Source organism: Sceloporus occidentalis, unplaced genomic scaffold, assembly GCF_023333645.1.
Source record: "Sceloporus occidentalis isolate IW3139 unplaced genomic scaffold, rSceOcc1.0.p SCAF_1, whole genome shotgun sequence".
NCBI lineage: Eukaryota > Metazoa > Chordata > Lepidosauria > Squamata > Phrynosomatidae > Sceloporus > Sceloporus occidentalis.
Genome location: NW_028316981.1, coordinates 308,419,845 through 308,444,483, shown reverse-complemented (window position 1 = coordinate 308,444,483; position 24,639 = coordinate 308,419,845). Strand labels below are relative to the sequence as shown.

The 24,639-nt window shown below is 42.8% G+C and overlaps 1 protein-coding gene across 1 annotated transcript in view; it reads right to left on the bottom strand.

The window, feature by feature from the left end:
* LOC149324215 (lipoxygenase homology domain-containing protein 1-like) overlaps window positions 1–24,639 on the bottom strand; it is a 237,886-nt gene that overhangs the window by 69,520 nt on the left and 143,727 nt on the right. Inside the window, exons 30-32 of the mRNA XM_089487726.1 lie at window positions 22,326–22,535; window positions 13,201–13,309; window positions 9,916–10,124 (exon numbers count right to left, since the gene is read on the bottom strand). Of these exons, the coding sequence (XP_089343852.1) occupies window positions 9,916–10,124; window positions 13,201–13,309; window positions 22,326–22,535 (528 nt within the window). The remainder of the gene's footprint in view (window positions 1–9,915; window positions 10,125–13,200; window positions 13,310–22,325; window positions 22,536–24,639) is intronic.

Here is a 24,639-nt window from a genome sequence, read left to right as displayed (position 1 = left end):
CCTTCAGATAGAGTCCGCTTTAGATATGTTGATTTCAGAGGGGTTCCCAAGGGAAAGAAAAATATAAATTGTTTACAGTTCTCTCAGCCAGAAGCTCCTTCCAACCATGAGGCTCCGCCAGTCCAGGAGCAGCTAGAAAGATAAGTAAGTCCAAATGTATGATTGCTTACATTAGTAGCTTTGTTGTAGTTTTTTAAAGCGCAGCAGGCATCTCTTCTCTGTTTTCTACGGTTACAGCAACAGGAGTCCACAACTCTTTGGTCCGGAACTCAAAGGTTCCTCGGACCCCCTTTTGAATTGCAAGGATATTCTTATATCACAATAAGAATATGGACGGGTAAATTTCTGCCCCGTTCCAACTAGAACTGTTGCTGTGAAGGTTAGGGCAGAGAACACCTCTAACCCATGTCCTTCTCTGTTGCCTCCCACACTGGAAGTCCTGAACCCACATCAGGATTTCACCCTCAGTTGAAGTCTCAAAAGTTTACAGTTATCAGTTGGGGCTTAAATAGGTTATAGGTCTAATAAAGACCCATTTATTTACATCCAATTTACATGTCTGGCCTCTTTATTTCATGGTGGGGGATCAATTCCAGGACTCCATAGCACTGAGCCCTATCAGCTAAAGCAGTGTCAAAATGCCTTATTTCTGCAGTGCAGATTGAACCTTAAGGCCTATCAGCCACGACTAAAAGAACTAGGAGAGGAAATTTCTGACATCTCCTTTTCTATAGTATTTTAAGCCATCCCTGTGTTTTTCCTCCTGGCCTGTCTTTACTCCCAGCCACCCTCATAACACCCTGATCCATCTCAGCCTCTTTATTTTCTTCCACTTCATTTTCCCACGTTCTTCATCTTCCTTCCACCCGACCTTCTGTCACTTCCTGCTGAGAGGAAAGGCATCCGTCAACAGTCTGCCAAGAGGAAAAGACTGTGCAGTTCCTCCGCAGGACTGCTGAGACCAAATGTATTTGATGCTGCTCTTTGTGTTTGCCACCTCAATCACAGGGATAGTGCTGTCAGAGAAATAAATGTGAAGAACATCCGTAAATGTGGAAAAAGAAAAAATCGATAACACCACTGCACTCGAGGAATATCCACCAAAAAAAGGGCTGCTGCTGCTTTGAATCTATACTATTCTCCTGGGAAGCTTCACATCCCCAACCTGACCACAGTTTGAGGGATAATCTAGCTGAGGTGCCATTTGCAATTGTGGGAATAGTTTTTTAAAAAAATAAATGGCAATCTGGATTGGTATCCTGGTTATGTGCCCAAGGCAGGTTTTCACAGCCTGGAATAATCGCTTTTTTGGAATAAATCTCCCAAGATCCCCCAGCCAACTGAGTGATTCTTATAAGCTGGAACCTGATAAGATTCCAGGGTTATGGCTGTGTATGTCTTTTAAAGTTCATTGTGCAAGGAGGTACCCAGTGAAAGGAGATATATTCAGTACCTCCTTGTGTAAGCCACCTCCCCCTGGATAGGCAAGCTTGCTTCAAAGGGTAAGAATGCACTGCATTGGCCATTTAATGAGTGGTTTACTACTCCATTGGCTGTTTAATTTACTACAAACCACAAAGAGATTGATCCTGATCTACCTTCTCCCACCCTAAGATCAGTGGTGAGTAAAATACAGCCCTGCAAATGTTTTTGGAATGAAACTCCTACAAGCTTAACCAGCATAGCCAATGATGCAGAATGATGGGAGTTGCAGTCTAACAACATCTGCAGAGGCACCCTTTGCCTGCCCTGCCCAAGATTTGTTTATGTATTATTTTTAGTTAGTTAGTTAGCTAGTTTAATATTGTTTCATAACTTTGCATATTTTGATTATACACTATGTATTTGTCTGCTTGTTTTGCATTATACTGCAATGCTTTTTGTATTTCTGTCTGGATAAACTGTTTACAATTGTATTGCATTAGTGGGAGGGGTGCGTGTGTGAATGTTTGCCTTTGACAAGGCTGACTGTTGTTGTTGCACTTTGTAAAAAGCTATGTAGACTGATGGTGATATATAAATAATAGATGATAATGATGTTGGTGGTGATGATGATGGTGACGATGACAAGAACAACCTTCCTATCTTTTTTGTGTGATTCCCTAAAATATCTCAGTGGGCAGCTGTAGGGAACAGAATGCTGAACTAAATTGTGAGTGGGGAATGTTTGACCAGATGATCTTGGATCCTTATAGCATTTACATTTCTATATTGCTTATCAGTGAACCCAGCACTCTCTAAGCAGTTTACAATTTGTAAACTAATTGCCCCAAACAAGCTGGGTATTCATTTTACTGACCTATGAAAGGATGGAAAGCAGTTTATCTGATAAGACACTCCATAAGAACCTATTCAATTCTTATGGAGTGGCAATCGATGCAGCAAAGAATTCTTTCTATGCTGCACGTATTGCGTCTGCAGAGTCCCGTTCAGCAGAGCTGTTCAGGGTGGTGAAAGAGCTAACCCAACTGCCTTCGACCCTGAACCTGTTACTAGAATCATCTAGAGCCTGCTGTGACGTTTTCAATGACTTCTTCGCGGATAAAATCTCTCAGATAAAGGCTGATCTGGACGCGGACATTATAATAGAATCAGTAAGAGAGGTGTCCAGTGACTCCGTGGACTCAGTTACACTGGATCATTTTGAGTTTGTAAATACCGATGATGTGGACAAACTCCTTGGAATTGTAAAGAGGATGACGTGCTCTCTCAAGCCTTGCCTATCATGGTTGACCATTCAGGGGGGATGTAATAAAAACTTTGTTACATCTCATTATTAACACATCCCTTAAAGAGGGAACATTTCTATCAGAATTGAAACAAACGATAGTCAAACCGCTATTAAAAAACCCCTCCTTAGATCCCCTGATAAGAAAAAATTACAGACCGGTCTCCCTTTTCCTATTCTTGGGCAAAGTGCTTGAGAGGGCAGTCGCCCCCCAACTCCAAGCTGTATTGGATGAAACCGATTATCTAGATCCATTTCAAACCGGCTTTAGGATGAGATACAGAGTTGAGACAGCCATGGTCGCCTTAGTCGATGATCTCTGTCTGGGCATTGACGAGGGAAGTGTGACCTTGTTGGTGCTCTTGGACATCTCAGTGGCCTTCGATACCATTGACCATGGTATCCTTGTGGAACAACTGAGGGAGTTGGGTATTGGGGGCACTGTGCTCCAGTGGATCCATTCCTACCTCTCGGACAGATTCCAGATGGTGAAGCTGGGAGACTCATGCTCGTCTAAAAGAGAGCTGACATCCAGTGTCCCTCAGGGCACCATTCTGTCCCCCATGCTGTTTAACATTTACGTGAAACCGCTGGGAGAGATCATCCAGAGACATGGGGTGCAGTGTTATCAGTACACTGATGACACCAAAATCTACTTCTCTATGTCTCTGACTGCTGCAGTGACTAAGGATGGCATCTCTCCTCTGAATGTCTGTCTTAAGTCAGTAATGGGCTGGATGAGGTAAAACAAACTCAAGCTGAATCCAGAGAAAATGGAGGTACTTGCGATAGGTTCCCAAAGTCCAGGGATGGAGATTTGTCAACCAGTCTGGACGGGGTCACACTTCCCCTCAAGGATGAAGTTCACAGTCTGGGGGTACTTCTGGATCCATCTCTACAGTTATCATCTCAAGTAGATGTGATAATAATAATAATAATAATAATAATAATAATAATAGGATTTATTTATATACCACCCAATCACTGGGAATCCGAGCGGTTTACAACAGAGGGGATAATAGACGGTTCCCTGCCCGCAGGCTTACAATCTAAAAGACACAACACAAAAGGAGAAGGGAATGGTGAGGAAGGGAGGGGGTCAGGTCCAGCAGTTCCCCCTGAGGCCTGGACCAAGGCAGATGGACTGGAGGGAGGGCTTGTCTTCTTCCAGGCAGGCCTGGTGTGGAGCTAGTCTGCCTCTCCTCTCTCCCCTCAAGATGGTGGATGAAGGGAGGGCGCGTCTTCTTCCAGGCAGGCCTGGTGTGGAGCTAGCCTGCCTCTCCTCTCTCCCCTGAAGATGGTGGATGAAGGGAGGGCGCGTCTTCTTCCAGGCAGGCCTGATGTGGAGCTAGCCTGCCTCTCCTCTCTCCCCTGAAGATGGTGGATGAAGGGAGGGCTCGTCTTCTTCCAGGCAGGCCTGGTGTGGAGCTAGCCTGCCTCTCCTCTCTCCCTCAAGATGGTGGATGAAGGGAGGGCTCGTCTTCTTCCAGGCAGGCCTGGTGGATGATGATACCAGAAGTGCCTGGTATCAACTTTGGTTGATACGCCAACTGCACCCCTATCTGAACCAAAAGGACCTTGAAGCAGTGGTACTCGCTCTGGTAATCTCTCTTCTTGATTTCTGTAATGGGTTCTACATGGGGCTACCTTTGTACCAAGTTTGGAAACTTCAATTGGTGCAAAATGCGGCAGCCAGATTGGTCACTGGTACACCTAGGTCAGACCACATAACACCAGTACTAAAATCTCTTCACTGGCTGCCGAATAGTTTCCGGGCACAGTACAAAATGTTGGTCATTACCTTTAAAGCCCTACATGGCTTGGGCCCAAGTTACTTGAAGGAACGCCTCTCCCTACACAATCCGCCACACACTCTCAGAACAACTAGGAAGAACCTATTGGATTACTCAGAGACTAGACTAAGATCTACTTCCCACAGGGCATTTACTGCTATGGCTCCTAAATTGTAGAATGGCTTGCTGGAGGAGATCTGTCTTATTACCACCTTAGATGCCTTCAAGAAGGCACTCAAGACGGATCTCTTCCGGCGAGCCTATCCCCCTGACCTGCTATCTGAGCATGTATGGGAAGCTAGATGTTGATACTGAATTTTTATAGGTTTATTGCTGTGTTTTTTGGATTTTATGTCATATGAATGTATTTTAACTGAATTGTAATTTTAAATTTCCTGTTGTACTCCCGCCTCAATCCGCAGGGAGAGGTGAGAAATATACAAATAAAAACTATTATTATAGTGGACCTTGGAGCCCTACCTGGGACTGAACTCACAACCTTGTGGCTGCAGTACTGACATTTAACCACTGTGCCATCAGGGCTCCATAGCCAGCATAGCCAGTGGTGATGGGAGCTGCAGTCTGGAGGACCACATATTTCTTCCTCTCTGTAGATGATATTCTCATGCAGCAAGGCAGACACATAAAGGTGAAACTCCCATGCAAGACTAGCAACACTACAGAGAGTCTTGAGGAAGAGTATTGTTTTAAAAAATTGCAATGAATGATAAGTCTATGTAAATTGTGCTTCTTGGACCCCTGGTTATATAATGGTTCCTGTGCTGAGAGGACTCTCTAATCGGTGAGCATTGCTTATGAGCCATGATTAATGCTCTCCTAGGAGAGGTCTCCCAAGGTCTGGCAAGCTGTGAACACAATTTCTATGTCAAGTCAGAAAATTATACAAGAATTTCTCCTCACTGCAGGCCATTTATGAAATTCAATCTCTGATAGAGATCAACACTTTGTCAAGCCTTTCTTCTTCTTTTTTTTCTTTTAAAAAACTACACTTACAGATTTTTAAAACAATGCAGAGAGCCATCCCAAATGGCATGCCACACAAACACAACCAATTCCCAAATCGTTTCCCAGAAGGGTAGCTCTATTACTCTGCTGAAACAAGAACAACAATAAGTACTCTGGCACTTTTAAGATTCACAGATTTATGAGGATAAGAGATTTCATGAACCGCAGTATGCTTTAACTGATCCATGATGCAACGCAGGAAGCACAGACAAGGGCAATCACATTATTAAGAGTGGTCATTCATAAAACAGCTGCTGCCTAAGACACAAAACACTAGTGACAAATGTTTTGTGAATGACCACCATTAATAAGACGACCAACACTGCCTGCCTTTCATTTCTGTTTTTCATTTCACTCTGACCTTGCATTTAACAATATCCATCCGCCCCGCAAGTCATGTGTGTATTTATCTGCATCACACAATAAAATTTCATGCATCTGATGAAGTGGACTAAAGTCAGGAAAGCTCATGCCATCACAAAAGGAAAGATTTTAACACAAAAGAATGAGAGATTTTAATATCTTGCATACAAAATGGATGCCTATAGGGTGTTTTGTTCTGTTTTCAATAAAGGAAGGGAATATTTATGCATTGAGTCTGCATGATTTGCAATCTACCAAACTTGCTATATCCCTCCCAAGATAGATATTTGATTTGGGAACGTCTTTGTCTTAATAAATGAAAGCAGATAAAATCATTTATTTAATCAGAATAGGGTTGCACCACACCATATTCTTCCCACCTCAAACCCTATGTGCCACACCAACCCCTGCTATGGAAATGTCCAGTCAGTTCTGGCTATTCATCATAAATGGGCTTTTGCACATTTCACAGAGGAAAACTGGCTCAGCTTCCATCATCTTGGCCCAATCAATATTCAAGAGTGGTCAAGATGGCAAAACCTATTAACAAGGAATCATAGAATCATAGAATCATAGAGTTGGAAGAGACCACAAGGGCCATCCAGTGCAACCCCCTGACATGCAGGAAATCTAAATCAAAGCATCCCCGACAGATGGCCATCCAGCCGCTGTTTGAAGACCTCCAAAGAGGGAGACTCCACTACACTCCGAGGGAGTTTGTTCCACTGTCGAACAGCCCTTACTCTCAGGAAGTTCCTCCTAATGTTGAGGTGGAATCTCTTTTCCTGGAGCTTGCATCCATTGCTCTGGGTCCTAGTCTTTGGAGCAGCAGAAAACAAGCTTGCTCCCTCCTCAATATGACATCCTTTCAAATATTTAAAAAGGGCTATCATATCACCTCTTAACCTTCTTTTCTCCAGGCTAAACATACCCAGCTCCCTAAGGCATTCCTCATAGGGCATGGTTTCCAGACCCGTCACCATTTTAGTCACCCTCCTTTGGACACATTCCAGTTTCTCAATGTCCTTCTCGAATTGTGGCGCCCAGAACTGGACACAATATTCCAGGTGGGGCACTATTACTTCCCTTGATCTAGACCAGGGGTAGGCAAGCTGCGGCCCACGGGCCGGATGCGGCCCGGCAAGGCCTTGGGACCGGCCCCAGCCCAGTCCTGCTGCCGATTGCCGCCGGAGCCTTTGGCCTCTCGCATGAGGGTGTGAGGCCTTTGGCCTATCAGGAGGAGGCGGGCAAGGGGGGCAATTGTCTATAGAAGCCTCAGAAACATGCATTTATATTAACATTTTTTAAAAAAATCAGCAAATTTTTTCACGTGTCCTCCATTTTAAAAAAGCTGTCCTCCATTTGAAAATTTTGTCCTACATTTGTCCCAGTTTATTTTTTTTTTTAATTTTTTTTTTTAAATTATTTTTTGGCTTCAGCCCCCCAGTTGTCTGAGGGACAGCAACCCGGCCCCTGGTTCAAAAAGGTTGCCTACCCCTGATCTAGACACTATACTTCTATTGATGCAGTCTAAAATCGCATTGGCCTTGTTAGCTGCCGCAACAAGGACAGGCTGCAGCAGTTTGCTTTTGCCTGAGCTTACTGTCTTAGTAGCAACAATAGCAACAAAAAAAAAAGTATTTTACACTCAAAAAGGAATTCATAAAATTTGGGCCACAAAAGCTCTGAAAAAGCAAGCAAGCCAAAACTATCAAAAAAGCACAAAATGTATTGTAATCTCATTGGAGGGGAGAAAACTTTTCATGTCTGTATGCACAAGCAGTGAAATAAGCAAAATTTTAGAACCCATAGTACATTTTAAAATAAACAAAACTGGCTCTTATATACAGACACACACACACACACCAAGAGTCCTGCTAAATCAGTGTAAAAGTGCCAGGCAGATTGTTGTACCCGCTTCACCTAAGTCCACTCCTCAGGAGCAAGAGGATACTTTTAAAAATAGCACAATTCACTGTCCCATTGCCATCATATCCTAAATATTTCTTCCTCTTTTGCTTCAATGAAGTCTTTGGCGCGCTATAGACCGCCCCTTTGGGGCGGCCTGTAGGCGCACCTTTCCCCGCCGGATCGGGGCCTCAGTGGCCAGAGCGGCAGCCGCTGAAGCCCTGATCTGCTGCTTTCCGGGCTGCGGGGAAGCGGCAAAAGGCCCCTTCCCCGCAACCTGGAAAGGGGTGTCCTTGGGGCTTCAAGCCGCAAGGACACCCCGCGGCGGCGGGGAGAAGGAGAAAGGGGCTGTTTGGCCCCTTTCTCCTTTGGTCCGCTGGGCGCAGCCTTCTGAAGGCTGCGCCCAGCGGACCAAACCAGGAAGGAGCTCCGAAACGGAGCTCCTTCCGGGGTGGCGGAAAGGGCGCCCTAGGCGCCCTGCCGCGACCCCAATATGTCACAACCGCGCCGCCTCGTTTGGAGGCGGCGCGGTCGTCATGTATCGATGGCGGCGGCCGTGTGGAACGGCTGCCACCATTTTGTGCACGTGCAGCACGCACTAGGGTTAGGGCGGTGTGGAAGCACCGCCCCGTCTTAACCCTAGTACGCGCTCCGCGCGTACTTTTTAGCCCGTCTGTAACGGGCCTTAGATAGCCAAGCTAAAAGAACAGGTTGGCAAAATTATTAAATATGTAAACTATATTTTAAAATATGTAAAGTATATTTAAAAGATGTTTATAATAAGCTTGCAGTTATCATTTCATACTCTTTTTTAGTTTGAGTTTGAACAAATCAGTCTCTGCACCAGAACCACTTTCAACTCTAAAGCCTCACTCACCAATTGTCGATTTTCACCTTTACTCACTCTCTCTCTTTCTGTCTCTTTCTCTCACTCCATACAATCATTATCCAGCCCACTCCAACATTCTGCCAAATTCACTCCTTCCCTCCCTTCTCCTTTCTTTTGCACTTTACCTCATTTACTTTAAAATAACAAGTTAAAATACACTTTACTCTCATTACTCCTTGTCCCTGTCTGTGAAGGCCAAATAAAATGGCCTCCCTCATCCTCTCAGTGGGGAGTATGCATGACGCAGGACCTAATCCCAGAGTCTGGTATGAGCAGTTCAGACAATATCCAGCTTTTTCAGCACTACATCCTGGATATACCCTCCTTACAATGGACTCACTGTTTGCTCCAGATTAACAAACCATCAATGTGATTCTGAGAAAGTGTCTAACAAGTCACATAATACACTTACATGTAGACTATCTCACAGACAAAGAGAAATGACAGCATTTAATCTGATGAAGAATATAAACCACCATGGTCCCAGCAGTACATTCAGTTTCGAATGCAGGGACAGGGGTCATACACATATGCATATATGGACATATACATGCATACGCAGGCACACACCTAGAAGCAGGAAAATAGTGATGGGGAAGTGGGAATTCTGGCAATGGGAAGACACATTCTCCCAATAATTTCAGAAGCCAAGTAGAAACATGCACACCTGTCACAGGTAAACCTCTGAGCTAAAAGAACTGATGGTTCACATATCCGTCAACATTTCACAAATTAAAAGTGGGTTGTGCAGCTAAGCAGTGGCAGCATATGGTCAGGATGACAAATGTTATTAAAGAGAAAGACAACACACACACACACTTAGGCTTCAGTAGTTTGCTTTTGCTGGAGTCTACAGGGAAAGGCAAGGTCTTGTCCTTTCTTTTCCTCTCCTCCCTGCTGAGTTAACTGAGTACAACTACAAACTACTTTGGCACTTTGAACTCAGTTTGCAGACACTAAAGTGAGCAGAAGACAAAAGGGGAGACTGGGAGGAGAAGAAAGAAACTGCAACATTTTAAAAATGGGGAAACAGATGCTTAATTGGGACTGCCCATGCCAAACTGGAATAGTTCAAGCTAATGGCTTCAATTCACCCTAAGACATCTTCTTACATGAGAGTCTTCAGTGTCTCTGCTCCCTTTAAGGCAACTGTCAGCCTTTCTGGTCCTCCATACTTCCAGATGTCACACTTCAGTCTTGTGGCTTACCTCTATTTTTTTTAATTCTTCAACATCCCGTCCCATAACATAGAATTTCTCCACAGAGGCATCTGCAAATTCATCCTGTCCTTCTGGGAGATCAAGCCACAGCCGTTCTGTTCTAATATTCTGAGGTCCCATCATGATGAGGAAAACTCGACTGTCAGTGTCAGAACCTAACTCACTACCTGTGGTGACGATGATGTGGTAAGGAATGACTGAAAGAAAGAAAAAAGCCAACAATGTAGGTAAAGCCAGAGACGGAATGATGTACTTTCACGCTGGGCATGTATTTTCATGCTGAAGGTCTCTGGTTCAATCTTTCAAACAGCAAACTGTGGGAAAGACTTCAGTTTGTGACCCTATGAAGCCATGCTATACAATATTAGATTAGGTCAGTCATCACATATAAAGCAGTTTCATGCATTCATATTAGATTTACAGAGATGATGAGAGGCAAATACATTAAGATTATATAATTTAATGAAAAATAATGTTATAGAAAGACAAGACAATACTAACCATCAACTTTGGGATCTGAGAGAGCCTGTCATTAGATTTACTGTTGTTGTTGCTGTTATTATTATTATCGTTGTTATTAAAACATTTTCATCTGGCCTTTGTCTCAATACAAAGTGGCTTTTGTTGATGTTGTTGTTGCTGTGTGCTTTCAAGTCATTTCCAACTTATGGCAACCCTAAACCAAACCTATGCTGGGGTTTTCTTGACAAGATTTGTCAAGGTTGAGAGCATGTGACTTGCTCAAAGTCACCCAGTGGGTTTCATGACCAAGGTGAGAATCAAACCCTGGTCTCCAGAGTTGTATTTCAACACTCACATTACTACGCCACAAGGTGACTTATTCAATTTGAAACAAATACAGTTTTAAGCACTTACAAGTCCATAAATGAAAACATTTCCAGTTTCCTGTTGAAATTCAGTTAAACTATCCATAAAATTAGAATCACTTAAACAAAATCCATTAACTAGATGATGTCCCAGTACAGACGGGCGAAAAGCATTGTCCTGAGGGTGGGGTGAGCGTCCCCACACTCAAAGCTCTTACTGCGTGAACCGGGTGCCATCTTGGTGCACACCCATTCAGACTGTGCACGCCATGATGATGCCCCTTTGGTGAAGCGCCCAAATGGTGCTGTGCCAAAGGGGTGCCATCAAGCTGCGCGGGAACAGCTATGGTGCCCTTTCGTGGGCACAAAAAGAAGCTGAAAAACCGGCTCCTTTTGTGCTCTGCAGAGGCTGGATTGGTGCCATGTGCCACTTGCCATGGCACTGATCCGGGGCAGAAAGGGGCAGCAACTCACTGCCTCTTTCTGCCCATCTGTACAGCTCCAAAAAGACAATAAAACACCCCACTATTAAAGGTTCTTGTAGTCAGTTGCTAAAAGCTGGTCAGAGTGGGAAAGTTTTCACTTGCCAGCAGAAGAACAGTAAAAAGGTAGACATCCTAGCTTTCCTAGGGAAGGACTTCCAAAACCTGGGAGGAGCCACTGAGTAGCCTCTCTCATGTTCTCACCAGGTGTGTCTGTGAAGGTGGAGGGTATACGACCCTCCCCTGATGATAGCAAACTGGAGAACAAGCTTGAATGGACTTGTGAAATGGTTTCATAAATGGCTTGAAGGAACCTTGTGCAGCCTCCTTGCTGAACCTAAGCCAGGGTGCTTGTAGGTACCTGAGTAAACGACCATTTCAGAAGCACTGTGTTTAGCTTCCTTGACTTCAATCATGGAGGAAATATGGGATAGAAGATGGACTATTAAATAATCAAAGTAGAACCATCTCAAATCAGAGTCTCTCAAACTGTGGGCCAAGGAGCCTCAGTGGGCCTCAGACAGAGTACATTTTCAGCTGGGCCTCAGGGTCTAACAATATGATATCTTCAAAGTTTTTTCTGCAGAGTTGTTCACCTAAATGCTTACTATCAGTTTTGACTGTTACACCAGTTGCACTCCTTCCTAGAGCTGGAGGATCTAGTGCACATGCTGGTAACCTCAAGGCCAGACCTCTGCAATGTACTGTACCTTGGGCTACCTCTGTTCTGTTAGTTCAAAACATAGCAACCAAATTGGTTACTGGCACATCTAGAGTTATCATATCACACAAATATCAAAATCACTCTTTTGAGTGTCAGTTAGTTTCCGGGCACGGTACAAAATAATGGTTGTTACCTTTGAAGCCCATGGTTTGAGTCCAGGTTACCTATGGGATTATCTTCTTTTACATAATCCACTCCGTACACTAAGGTCTTCTGTGGGACATTTAATTCATTCTTCCAGATGATTTTTAAATTATGCATATCAAAGTATGACTTGATTGTTTTTAATATGTATTAGTTGTATATACTCTTTTAATTGATGTCATATGTTTTTTAACTGGTGTCATGTGTCTTTGTTGTTGTTGCATCATAATTTGTTTTTGTTCTCCACTCCACCTTGATCCATAGGGAGAGGCAGCTAACAACAACAACAACAACAGAAAGTGTATTCTTTATCCACACTTAACATTTTGCATTGTAATTTATCATTGTAAGGAAAACTTGGAAAAATGTTTGTAAATCTTGAAATTTTGAGAATGGCAACGAAATAGAGGTCAAGTTAAGTGTGAAAGAAGGAGAAAGTGGGAAGAAGTGGCAGAAGATAAGTAAAAATATTTTGAGAGGACCTTTTAGGGAGTAGAGTAAAAAGCCTCTGGATCACAACAATTTGCCTGAAATGGGGAGGCTGAGTCACATTTCTTCAAAAATAAATGGAGAATTTTGATATGGAATTCTCTGTCAAGGGGAACATTTTGTGGTAAAACATTTAGTGATATTTAGTGGTTTACAAATAAATATTAGATATCAGCAGTGTCCATGGCACTTCCTCCCACTGCTCTTTGGTGACTGGCACTGTTACTGTACCACCATTTTGTGACCTGAAGATTTCATTAATTCCTAGCCTTCTCAAATGAGCCACAAGGTAGAACGTCCGATAATCCTAAACAGACTGATGGCTTGACAAGCCTTTACACTTTCTCCTGATAGCTAGTTTTCAAGGAATTCTCTCTCATCTCCTTTCCTCTCCTCTCTATTCCACTCCTCCCTTTTCCTCTGCAACCTTTATAGCATGAAGAAACAGTAAGCTGTTTCCCTGTCTGGACTTCCTGGAAAAGCCCAGCCTTCCAAACATCTATCCTCTCAGAGAAAAGTAGGTCTCAGATTTAAGCAGTGTCACAGCCTTAAGTTTGTTTTGTTGCTTTGCTTTGCCCCTTCCCCCCACTATAAAATATTGTCTTACATGGCCCATCTGGAGTAGATCCATCTGAAGTTTTCTTATCCATCACATTTGCATTGCTGTCTTGTGTCAGGGATGAATTACCAATGCTTTTGCGATCACGGTCAGCGTTCTAAATAGGAAAAGCACAAATGTGCACAGGAAGTTAATCAACTTGGCTTCTCAGAACCTTGTTGCACAAGAAAAGAAAGCCGAAACAGAATGGGAGAGTAGCAGCTTTTCCCATGCCTCTCCACATGCTGTTGTAGCACTTTGTTCTTCTTCCTAAGAGTGTGCTTTTATAAAATGGATTTTTCCAGCACAACAAAAGACCTGCCTTTATGATCATCTCCTTTGGGAAGAGAATGGTGACACTTGAACTCAACACCCAAGACGCTCCCAGTGGATTCATGTAGATGTTAAACATCACGGAGGATAAAACAGAACCCTGTTGGGTTGAACAGGAGCCCCTCAGCACCATCTTATGAGTTTGTCTCTCCAAGAAAGACTGGAACCACTGCATAAAAGGGTCCTCAAGTCTCATCTCAGAGAGGAGGCCCAGAAGAATACCATGGTCTGTGATAGCAAATGCTGCTGAGAAGTCCTGCAGAACAAATAGGGACACACTCCCCCTGTCTAGTTCCCAGCATAGGTCATCCACCAAGATGACCAAAGCTCTCTTCTTCCCATAATCACCCACAAAGCCAGAATGAATCACACATTCCATATTCAAGTTCAAATATTCCAAGAAAGGGTGGAATGGGAAAGAAATTATCTTTGACATATCTTTCCCCTTGAAGAAAATCATTCATGCAAGACAGAAGTGTTCTGTGTAACCCACACACTTCCATACTGCATTGGAAACACCAAATGGGATTTATAAGGAGAAGTGAGCAAAGAATTCCAAAGCAGTTTGTACTTTGAAAAAAAAGTGTTTTGAATGAAAAATAGTCATAGGAATTATTGGGGGTTTGGGAATGAGTATAATAGCATGACTAAATGTAAAAATCCCCCCTTGCACACTCATTGGAATTGTTTTTATTAAACCTAATTAGTTTTGCCTCCTTAAAAGGAATTAATAATAGTGACTAAGTAAGCCTGATCCCACTGGGCCCTTTGCAGCTACATGTATTAGATGCAACCCATCAAGCTCATCCCTGGGGTGGATCCATTTGCCCTGGTGTTAATATGTAATCGCTTCAGTCGGAACGTGCAATTAAAACATTGCTTTGCCCTGGCAAATCAAACCGCTTCCATCAACTACACTACAAGGCCTTGGTGTCTAAAAGGGCAAACACTGCCTATTAATTTTGATCCTGTTAATTAATCCACATACTTTGGATTCTAATTAGCTACATCTTCAGTGGTTGTGGTATCCAGAAGCTTGCTTTTTCATACATGGAAACCACACCGAGGAAAGATTAATGGTGCCAAACCAAGGCTGTGCTGAATAGATAACTCATCAGTGAGAGCAAGGCAGTGAAAAAGAGGTAATTTTGCATAAAGGTACTGTTGCTGTTACTGTGTGCCTTCAAGTTGTTTCTGGCTTATGGTGACACTATAGTGAACCTATCACAGGATTTTCTGGGGCTAGAGTGTGTGACTTGACCAAGGTCATCCAATAGGTTTCCACAGCCAAGCAGGGAATTGAATCCAGGTCTCCAGGGTTGTAGTCCAATGTTCAAACCACTACACCATGTTGAACATATTAAATTAAGCATGGTGGGAATGAAAGTGAATTTTCACCCTCCCACAATACTAGAATTCAGAGTTACCCAGAAGAGAGAGCAACAGGTGATTCAGAATGGACAAGAGGGACCACACTTTTCCAAGCAGAATTCAAAGAATTCTGGAAAGTCAGTATGCATTGGGATCTTGTAGCGCCTTTGAGACCAACTGAAAAAGAGAAGTTGGCAGCATGATCTTTCATAGCCTACTTCCTCAAATGCATCTAAGGAAGTAGGTTCAAGTCTAGGAAAGCTCATGCTACCAACTTCATGTTTACTTCTTGGTTTCAAAAAAGACCTCTCCTGGATGAAAGGTGGCCCAAGGTGGGGGAAGCAAAATGTAATGGAAAGGCACTTCACTCCCTCAAATAATATTTTGGAACATTTGGTAGGAAAAAAAACACCCTTATTTTAATTGTGCAAAAATAGTTTTTAAACCTGGGGGACTTAGGGGGATTCCAAACATGGTGGGAATGTCCTAAACACCTCCTATAGGAGATCTGGGGACAGTTTTGAGCAAAACAAAATTTCTTTTTCAAAAATATATTTGATTCCTAGTGGACCCTAGGGCCACAAAAATGGTTCCAAGAGGCTGCATACAACTCACAGGGTACACTTTGCCCACTTCTGGTCTATAGAATAGGAAAAGCTTTCCAACTCCTAAATAGAGGGCATCCCTTATAATGAGAGACTCCTGCCAGTCCCATAAGGGGCAAGTTTTCTGACTCTCAAAAACTGGACCTTACTTATAATAAGGGAAAGCTGACAACCCTACTGGGAAATAATAGTAAGGGAAGTCTGTTGTCTTCAAGACTTTCTTGTGAGCTTGAATTTTAATCTTGAATTTTGATATGTTTTTTAGCTATATTGTACTGGTTTTAAATTGTAAGCTGCCTCAACTTCCAATTTTGGAGTAAAGTGGGGTATAAATAAAGTTAATAATAACATTATTGGAAGAACTCCATGCCTTTCTACATTTTACAGATGAGAACTGGGACGTGTATGCCCAAGAAACATCTGAATTATTGTGGAGAAAGAATAGACTGAAAAGCCCACATTCTTTTCATCTGAAATATGTAGGGCTTTTCTAAAATCCAATAAATTTTGGTATATTCTTCAGAAACAGTTATTCCCTAACATGGGGGAAGACTTTCTTGTGCCTTACAGGTATTAAAGATGAATAGTCTCTTGAGGGCAGGGAGAGACAGCAACACTAGCTCAGTACAAATCTAGTTGGATACTCAGGGATTCAAAGCTACAATTTTAAGAGTTAAGAATCCAAAACCTTGGGTATAGATGTACAGATGTTAGCTTCAGTTCTTCCCACATTCAAATTGTCTAAATATGTCTAAACAAAAAGTCTGTCCATCCCAAATATGAAGAAATGCGTGACTCTTGATAAATTCTTATCCAAAATGAACTGAAAGAAAAATCTCACCTATCCCTACAAAAATGTTGGACTTCTGTACCAAATCCACCACCATTCCCTACTGGCTTCCATTTTGCCCTTCCCAAAAACACCACCTTTGTGGAAGTGATGCTACACTATCATGTAGTATTTTTTCAGAGACCTTATGGGAAAGGAAACTGATGGCCATTAGTTTATTGAGTACAGTCCTTTGCTGCCAGGAAAACCTGTTGTCAACACACATAATGATATCACACAACTCTATTTGGGCACATGGCATAGTTAGGTTTCATGATTCATTTTTGCCAGAGCATTCCAGCAGACAATAACATTAGATCTCCACATTTCTAGAGGGAATATATGCCGCAGCCTTCCAGTCTAGGCATGACAGAGGTAATCTCTTGGCTTTTCTGTTCCCGAGTTTCTAGCAGAGAGACAGAAGCTTGCTTCTGAGTAGTAGTGTGATTTCTTATACACATTTGACTATTGTAATGCATAATCTGTAGTCAGGAGAAGAGGCCACCATTAGGACAGAATATGGAGAAACAGAATGGTTGGCAAGGGGTTGTGCAAGGTTGCATTCTATCACTCTATCTGCTTAACTTCTACACTGAACATATCATATGGAAAGCTGTATTTAATTCTGAAGAAGGAGCTGTGAAAATTGGAGAAGGCACATCAACAATTTAAGATATGGAGATGACATCATACTACTAGCAGAAAATAGCAAAGATTTGGAATTACTGCAGAAGAAACTCATGTAAGAAAGTGCAAAGGTAGGTTTACAGCTGAACATTAAGAAAGCAAAAATACTGACCAGATGATTTACCTACTTTAAATTAGACAATGAAGACATTGAGAAGGTCAAGATCCTCAAGATATATCATTCACTAGCAAAATCAGAATTGTCCTTGCCACTGTATTTCTGATTTCTATATATGATTGTGAAAGCTGGGTAGTGAAGAAGGCTGACAGAATCAACTCATTTGACATGTGGTGCTGGAGGAGAATTCTGTAGATATCCTGGATTGCCAAAAGGACAAATAAATGGGTTCTGGAGTAAATCAGGCCTGGAAGTCAGGATTACTAAACTAAGGACATTACTGTATGTGGTTCTGTTGTCACAGCAGTCACACTTTTAATTAAAAAATGGGGGAACTTACTGCTTTTAGGCAGTCGTTACCACACTTCTCACAATTACGTGACCAGGACTGCTGCCCCATCACGCTCTCTACCTGAACTGTCCCTTAAGCCTTACACCTAATGCCTTACCCAGCATGCCTTTAGGACTATTTTATTGTCATTTTCCCTTTTGTTCCACATAATTCCAGAGCTCTGCAACCCTGAACTAACTCTTTAAAAGTTTTTTTTTAAAAAAGAAAGAAAATAATTAGATAAAAAATTAAAAGATAATTAGGGCATTTCAGAATAGCTGGGGGAGGGGATATTGACACCACGTATCTGGCAATCACACAACTGCCCTAGAAGTGACATTTACACCTGAAGATTTGCACAGTTGCCAGGTCATTCATAGGTTTCTCCTCTGAATGAAAAGGAGCAAGTGGGGGACAAGGCAGCTATGGTTCAGAGGCATCGTCATGCAATGAGTTTTGCTAAAGCTGCTTCCTTCCCAGTGTACTCGTGGTTTAAAAGCTATGTGTAACAATCTCCAGAGACAGTTATATGTAGGTCATATCATGGGAAGCCATCACTCACTAGAAAAAAGAACAATAATGCTTATCAAGGTGGAAGGCAGTAGGAAAAGAGGAAGACTTTACTGCAGATGGAGAGACTTGACAAGGAAACCTGAGTTTGCAAAACCTGAGCAGGGCTGTTGATGACAGGGTGACTTGGAGGTTTCTCATTCACAGGGTTGCCATAAGTTGAAATTGACTTGATGGCAATTGACAACAAAATCAAATTTGACAGCAGTGGCTTCTGTCAGCCTTGATAACATTAATTTCTTGGAGAGGCCTGGGGAGCGGTTCCATTTCCAGCTCAGAATGTTTAACCTACATTGCCTCAGTGGGAGCTGTTGTTTCTAATATCAGTGAAGTAGTGAGTCTGCTCTTGGTAGGGTTGCCATTCATCCTGGAAAACTGGGAAAATCCCAGACTGAAAGGACTGAAAAATGTACCAGTCAGCTGGGCCAGTTGAAGCAGTAAATCTCGGATTTCTCCTTTGTCACAGGTTGATGGTAGATTAAAATGTGGCAGTGGTGATGAAGCAAAAAAACCATGCAAAACACCTGGCACTGGTGGGAGCCTTATCCTGCCCTGTAGGCTCTGTTTGCTACTGTGCAGGTGTAGCATTGCCACCTTATTCTTCCCTTCCCTTCTCTTCCCCTTTCCTCTGACAGCCCCAGAAGGTGAAAAAGAAAAGGAGGCAAGTAGAGATGGCCTTGGGTTGTGTAGTAATTGTGTCAAGGGCTTGAACCTATGGCTACGCAGCACAGTGGAACTTCCTTTCCAAACAGCCTCAACAGAGTAAAGGGGGTCCCTTTACTCTCTGGGACTGCATGGAAGCCTCCCTCTCTTCACACCAGCTAGGGGAGAAAAGAAGAAAAAAGAGCTCTCAGTTTTGTACTGGTACTGAGGTTGAAACATAATGGTAGAAAAAAATGCAATGATTAATGAGCTGAATTTGCATAATCAGAATGCAAATTAATAATATGCATAATTGTAATAATTTGCCTAATATGATTATGAGGGACTGGACTATGGCAACTTTAGCTTTGGGTTATAGACTAGTGGACCCAAATCCAAAGTGGATTCAGCACCCTAACGACACCAGAGCCCCCCCCCTCCCCGCCCGTCCCCAAATTCAAAACATTTATTACATCTAAGGTGATTTTTTTTTTAAACCCAAATCTATCATTTTAGCTATCAAGAAGAAAAACTGCTGAACAGCTTCCCCACCACCACTTCTCTTTCCAACATATGAGTGGAACCACAAAAGGCAGGGCATTTTTACTTAGCACAGAAACACTATTTTTAACTTTTGTTGATAAAATCTGATGCAGTGATTAGAAGATTTTAGGGAGAAGGAGGCAGAACCATAAAGTTTTTCCTTAAGGTATAGTACTGTACTTGTTTTTGCAACTCAATCTCCAGTCTATCTAAGAGCCAGTCTTTGTTCCTTGCAGTGAATCTTGCCTTTCAAAAAAAACTCATCCACCACTGAAACCTGAAAAAAGAACTCTGCTGGAAGCTAGCATATAATAAGTCTTATTTTCCCTAGAAAGTTCACTGCAGTACTGATGCACTAGAGATAAAAAATACAGTTGGGAATTGAAAGTGGCTTGAGTAATGGCCCACTTCTCATGTGTCTTATCCATCATTTTGCTGGTGGAGGCCAAAACCTTGGCTGTAGCTATTTTCAGAAGATAAAAGCAAAAGGAGCCCTTCAAAGATGGCTTTTTACCCAGTGTTGCAACTATTTTCCAAACTTAAGGAGATATTAGCTAGAAGCTGCTGGAGGATTGCACTGATATTGCATCAGTAGTTGTACTTGTTACATGTTTACATAAACTTAGGACCCTATTGTATGGGATTAAAAGAGCAGTTTACCTTTCCCAAATTCAGCATTAATTTGGGAGGCAGTTGGTTCCTAAATCTCCACCGAATTGTGACCCAGGTCCATCCCAGATGAAGCCAGGGTTGTCTAAGGGATGGGAATGGAAAGGGGACGCTCAGGGTCACACACCAAAGTGTCCTCAAAATGGCTCCATTCCGTTCCTCGGCCCCAAGCAGACTCCATTCAGTGCTGAGGGGGATTAAATGGGTACAATAAGCTTCTAAGTCACTTCAATAGCCATTTTTAGAAGTTGCTAAAAATGGCCATGGGAGTGACCTAGACGACCCTGGCTGCATCTGGGACGGATCTGGGTGGTGATTCGGTGGTGATTTAGGTGTGATAGGAACTGCCTCCTGAATTGAATTCGGGAAAGGTAAGCCACTTTTTAAAAAAAATGTATTTTTAACTCCATGCAATAGGGTCCTTAGGCAAGCAGCTCCTCTCCAGCCACCCACCAGCCACCACAACAAGCCAGTTTAAAGGCTGGGCAGTGCATAAGGATACTTCTCCTCCCCCTCCCGCATAACCCAGAGCAGCAACTGGAATGAATGCCAGTACATTGTCTCTGCCTCTGTATTGTTCCCTTAAGCAGAACATCATACTCTGTTAGCACTGAATAGGATCTTGACTACTGTCTCTGCTGTATAGCAAAATGGCTGCAATGTATAGATAACCACCAAGGTCACAATTAAAAAGAAAAGCTGGTTCCATTACTTCTGGGAATTTCCAAGAGATTCCTTTCTAAAATTCAAATTCTAATGGTAGAGTATCTTCTCCCCCCCCCCCCCCTGCCAAAAAAATATCCAGTGGTAGCCTGTAGTCCTAGAAGGAGGGGGTGCCTCACCACCACCACCACCCCTGAGCCAATAGTCCCAATATGACCGGTTGACTGCTGTTTTTTCTGGAGGAACAGCAGTTATGCCTCCAGTGATAACTGTTCCTTCCCATTTGAAAGGCCTGGCACCCAGTTTATATACTGTATGTCCATAACATGGCGTAAACCATGCTATGCATGCAGAGCCAAACAGTCACCCTTGTACAGCGAATCTATTCTGTTGATAGCAACAGAAATGGCAGCATGCAGAAAGCATGCTACTCTGTGTCTTGTCCTTGCATGTTGCAATTGTGTAATACCGTTGTGGACTGTGGATGTGCACCACAACTGAGCATCATGTATTGTGCATTCTGCACTGCACATTGCACAATGGCACTCAGTCACTGACATGTTTTGCACAATGTTGCTATTCTGCCTAGGGGTTGTGTGGTGTTTGAGTAGTGTATCTCTACATGTGGATACTTACACTAGGATGAAGGGCTCTTGAATTGGAGCCATGGGGTGCTATAGCAGTAAAACTATGGATGTAGTTACTCCTTTCCAGAAGTTATGGTTACTAATGTCTCTAGGACACCTAGCTGCCAAGGAAGGTTTTTTAGAAGACTCATCACATAGGATCTTAAGGTCTTAGTAGACTACTAGGTAAACACATACCAACAGTGTTATGTAGTAGCAAAAAAAAAAAAAAAAAAAAAAAAGTGAATGCAATTCTAGCCAACAGAAATATTGTGTCCAGACAAGGACAACTGGGGTGAAAGTGTAGACATGGGAGTATTTGGTTTCAATCCATTTTAGAAAATAAGGGCCTTACAGTATGAGATAACAAAGTGGAAACAGAGCTGGAGAGTAGCAGCTTTCTCCATGCCTCATCACATGATGTTGTAGCATTTCTCTTCCCATGGGAGATGGCTGTAAAAGTGTGTCTTTTTGTAGCTGGAAAAATCTATTCAACAAAAGACATGCTTTTGCAACCTTCTCCCACAGGAAGAGAACTGAAGCACTATGACGTCATGCTATAAGACACAGAGAAGGCTGCTACCTTCTGGCTCTGTTTTCAGTTTGTTTTCCCATGCAATAAAGCTCTAATTCAATATCAGCAAATATTTTCATATACAGGCCAGAAGGAATTTCAGGTTTGTTTGTTTGTTTGTTTAATAAAAGTAGGAGACACCAAAAAATATTTGACCAGCCTGGACCAGGGACTAGGGATGGGGTTTTAACCCATCTGTCGCTAACACATCATGCTGAATTATGGTTGTCATCCACTGTAAGACTACTCATCTTTGACATCTGTAAGGCAGGCAGTTACATGATGTCCCTTTCCCAGCTGGGAAGAGCTCTACCTATTGAATTTGGTTCTTCCAGATGGAAGAGAATTTCATTTTAGTTTATCTTTGAAGAATTTACCAAAACTCACAGATTCCTCCATATTCTGGGCAGAAGGAATTTGGGATTTAAAATACCTGAATATGAGGGAAAGTAAAATTTTCAGATTTTCACATCTCTAGTGGAAAGTGGGATTAAGCCTCATGAACACTGATTAAACTACCTTTGATTCACTGAAAAAACAAAGAGAGGATAACTACTTAGCCTTATGATTTACTTTTTCCCAAAGTATCCTCTCAATCATGGTGTCCTCCTTCTTCCTTGACAGCCAGCGTTCACACTGAAACAGGTACAGGTCTTCTGTATTCTCATCAAGGATTTCTACTTTCTCCAGGTACCAGTCCGGTCTTGGGAAGCTGTTGTCGTGGCGGATCCTGATTTTAAAGATAGTGCCAAGATCCACAGCTTTGATTGTGAACATATCTTCCTAGGGGAGATTGAACAGAAAGAACTGGACTTTTGTCAAAACTGCATTTTTTATGTAAGCATGCCATTTTGAATGGAATACTATTGGTTTCTTATACACATGCAATTTTCCCTACAGAAATAATTGGACATTGTTATCTGATAAAGAATATCTCAATTCAGTTCAGTGTTGTGAAATAAGAGATGTGTCTGCAATGCCATTGTGCATGGATAAACAATGAGCATGGATCCACATTGCACACAGCACAAGCACATTTGTTTGTGCATTTCCATTGGTGTTTGCATTCCATTTCACAACATTGCCAATCAATATAAGAGTTACCTAGCATATTCAATGACTAACTCAGAAAATTGTGATTCTCAACCCAATGGGGTCTTAGCATTTGGCTAATATTAAAGATCTCTGAGCATGAGCTAGGGGACTTCCATCCCTGTAAGTCTAAATCTCAATTGCCCTTGAAAACTTGCAGGTAGGGATTTGCACATTGGGAAACCTTCAAACATGCATTCCCCCCCCCCCCCCCACACACACACACTATATCAGGATAGTGGCTTCCTTGTGACTATCACAATTTATCTGAACTTTTACTCTGAATTTTAAAGGCCTTGAACCCTACTGCAAAAATAAGAGAGTTAATAGGGAAAGATTAATGAGTTTGTGTGTGTGCATGTCTTCAAGGGCCTGAACAGACAGACCAAAATAAAGCTGTTTCGGGTCACTTTGGAGGTATGCTGTTTAAATGACACATGCATCTTAAGAGGCCAGAAGTTGCATACCTCCAAAGGGGCCTGAAACAGCTTTATTTTGGCCTGTCTGTTTGGGCACCGAGTCACTTGTTGGCTTATGGTGACCCAATGAATCTCATGGGTTTTCCTAAGCAAGGATGACTCAAAGGTGGTATGCCAGTTTCTTCCTCTGAAATATAGCTTGTGGCACCTGATAGTCATTGACAGTCTCCCATCCAAGTACTAACCAGGATAGACCCATTGTTGCTTCTAAGATCACACAGGATCTGGTGCTTTTAGAGTATTTAGGCCTTATTAATGGCTTTAGTGAATAAGTGATGACCTTTTAAAGAATCTAATCCAATTGAGATAATACGGAGTCATGGTGCTGGGTGTTATCAGTACGTTGATGACACCCAAATCTATTTCTCCATATCTCGTTCGTCGGCCTCGAATTCCGATGGCATCTCTTCTCTCAATGAATGTCTTCAGGGGGTAATGGGCTGGATGAGGAAAAACAGATTGAAACTGAATCCAGACAAGACGGAGGTGCTCATGGTAGCGGCCCCGAAACCAAGAACTGGGTTGCAACCTCCAGTCCTGGATGGGGTCACACTCTCCTCCAATGACTGTGTTCGCAGTCTGGGGGTGCTCCTTGACTCGTCACTCCTGATGACAAATCAGGTAAATGCGACAGTCAGGAGTGCCTGTTATCAGCTTCGGCTGATACGCCAGCTGCGCCCTTTTCTGGAAGTAAGGGATCTCGAGACGGTTGTGCACGCGCTGGTAACCTCACGCCTTGACTTCTGTAATGCACTCTACATGGGGCTACCCCTGTGCTTGACTCGGAAATTACAGCTGGTTCAAAATATGGCAGCCAGGCTTGTCTCAGGAACATCTAGGAGGGACCACATTACTCCGGTTTTGAGGTCCCTCCACTGGCTGCCTATCAGCTTCCGGGCCCAGTACAAGGTGTTGGTTATCACCTTTAAAGCCCTAAATGGCTTGGGTCCAAGCTATCTCAGGGACCGCCTCCTCCCGTACAATCCTCCCCACGCTCTCCGGTCCTCTGGGAGGAACTTACTGCAGCCTCTAAAATCTAGGCTTGCGTCGACCTCCCAGAGGGCGTTCTCTGCTGTCGCCCCCAAACTCTGGAACGACCTGCCGAATGAGATCCGTCAGATAACATCATTAGACAGCTTTAAAAAAACGGTCAAGACGGATCTCTTCCGACAGGCCTTTCCAGATTAACCATCCCGGCCCAGGTTCCCAGGTTCCCTGATTCCCCTCATTCCTCCCGTGGCCCCATCTTAGTGATGGTTGAGGATCAACAGAGGGATATCAGGGTTTTTTAGTTTTTAATTGTTGTTTTTATGCAT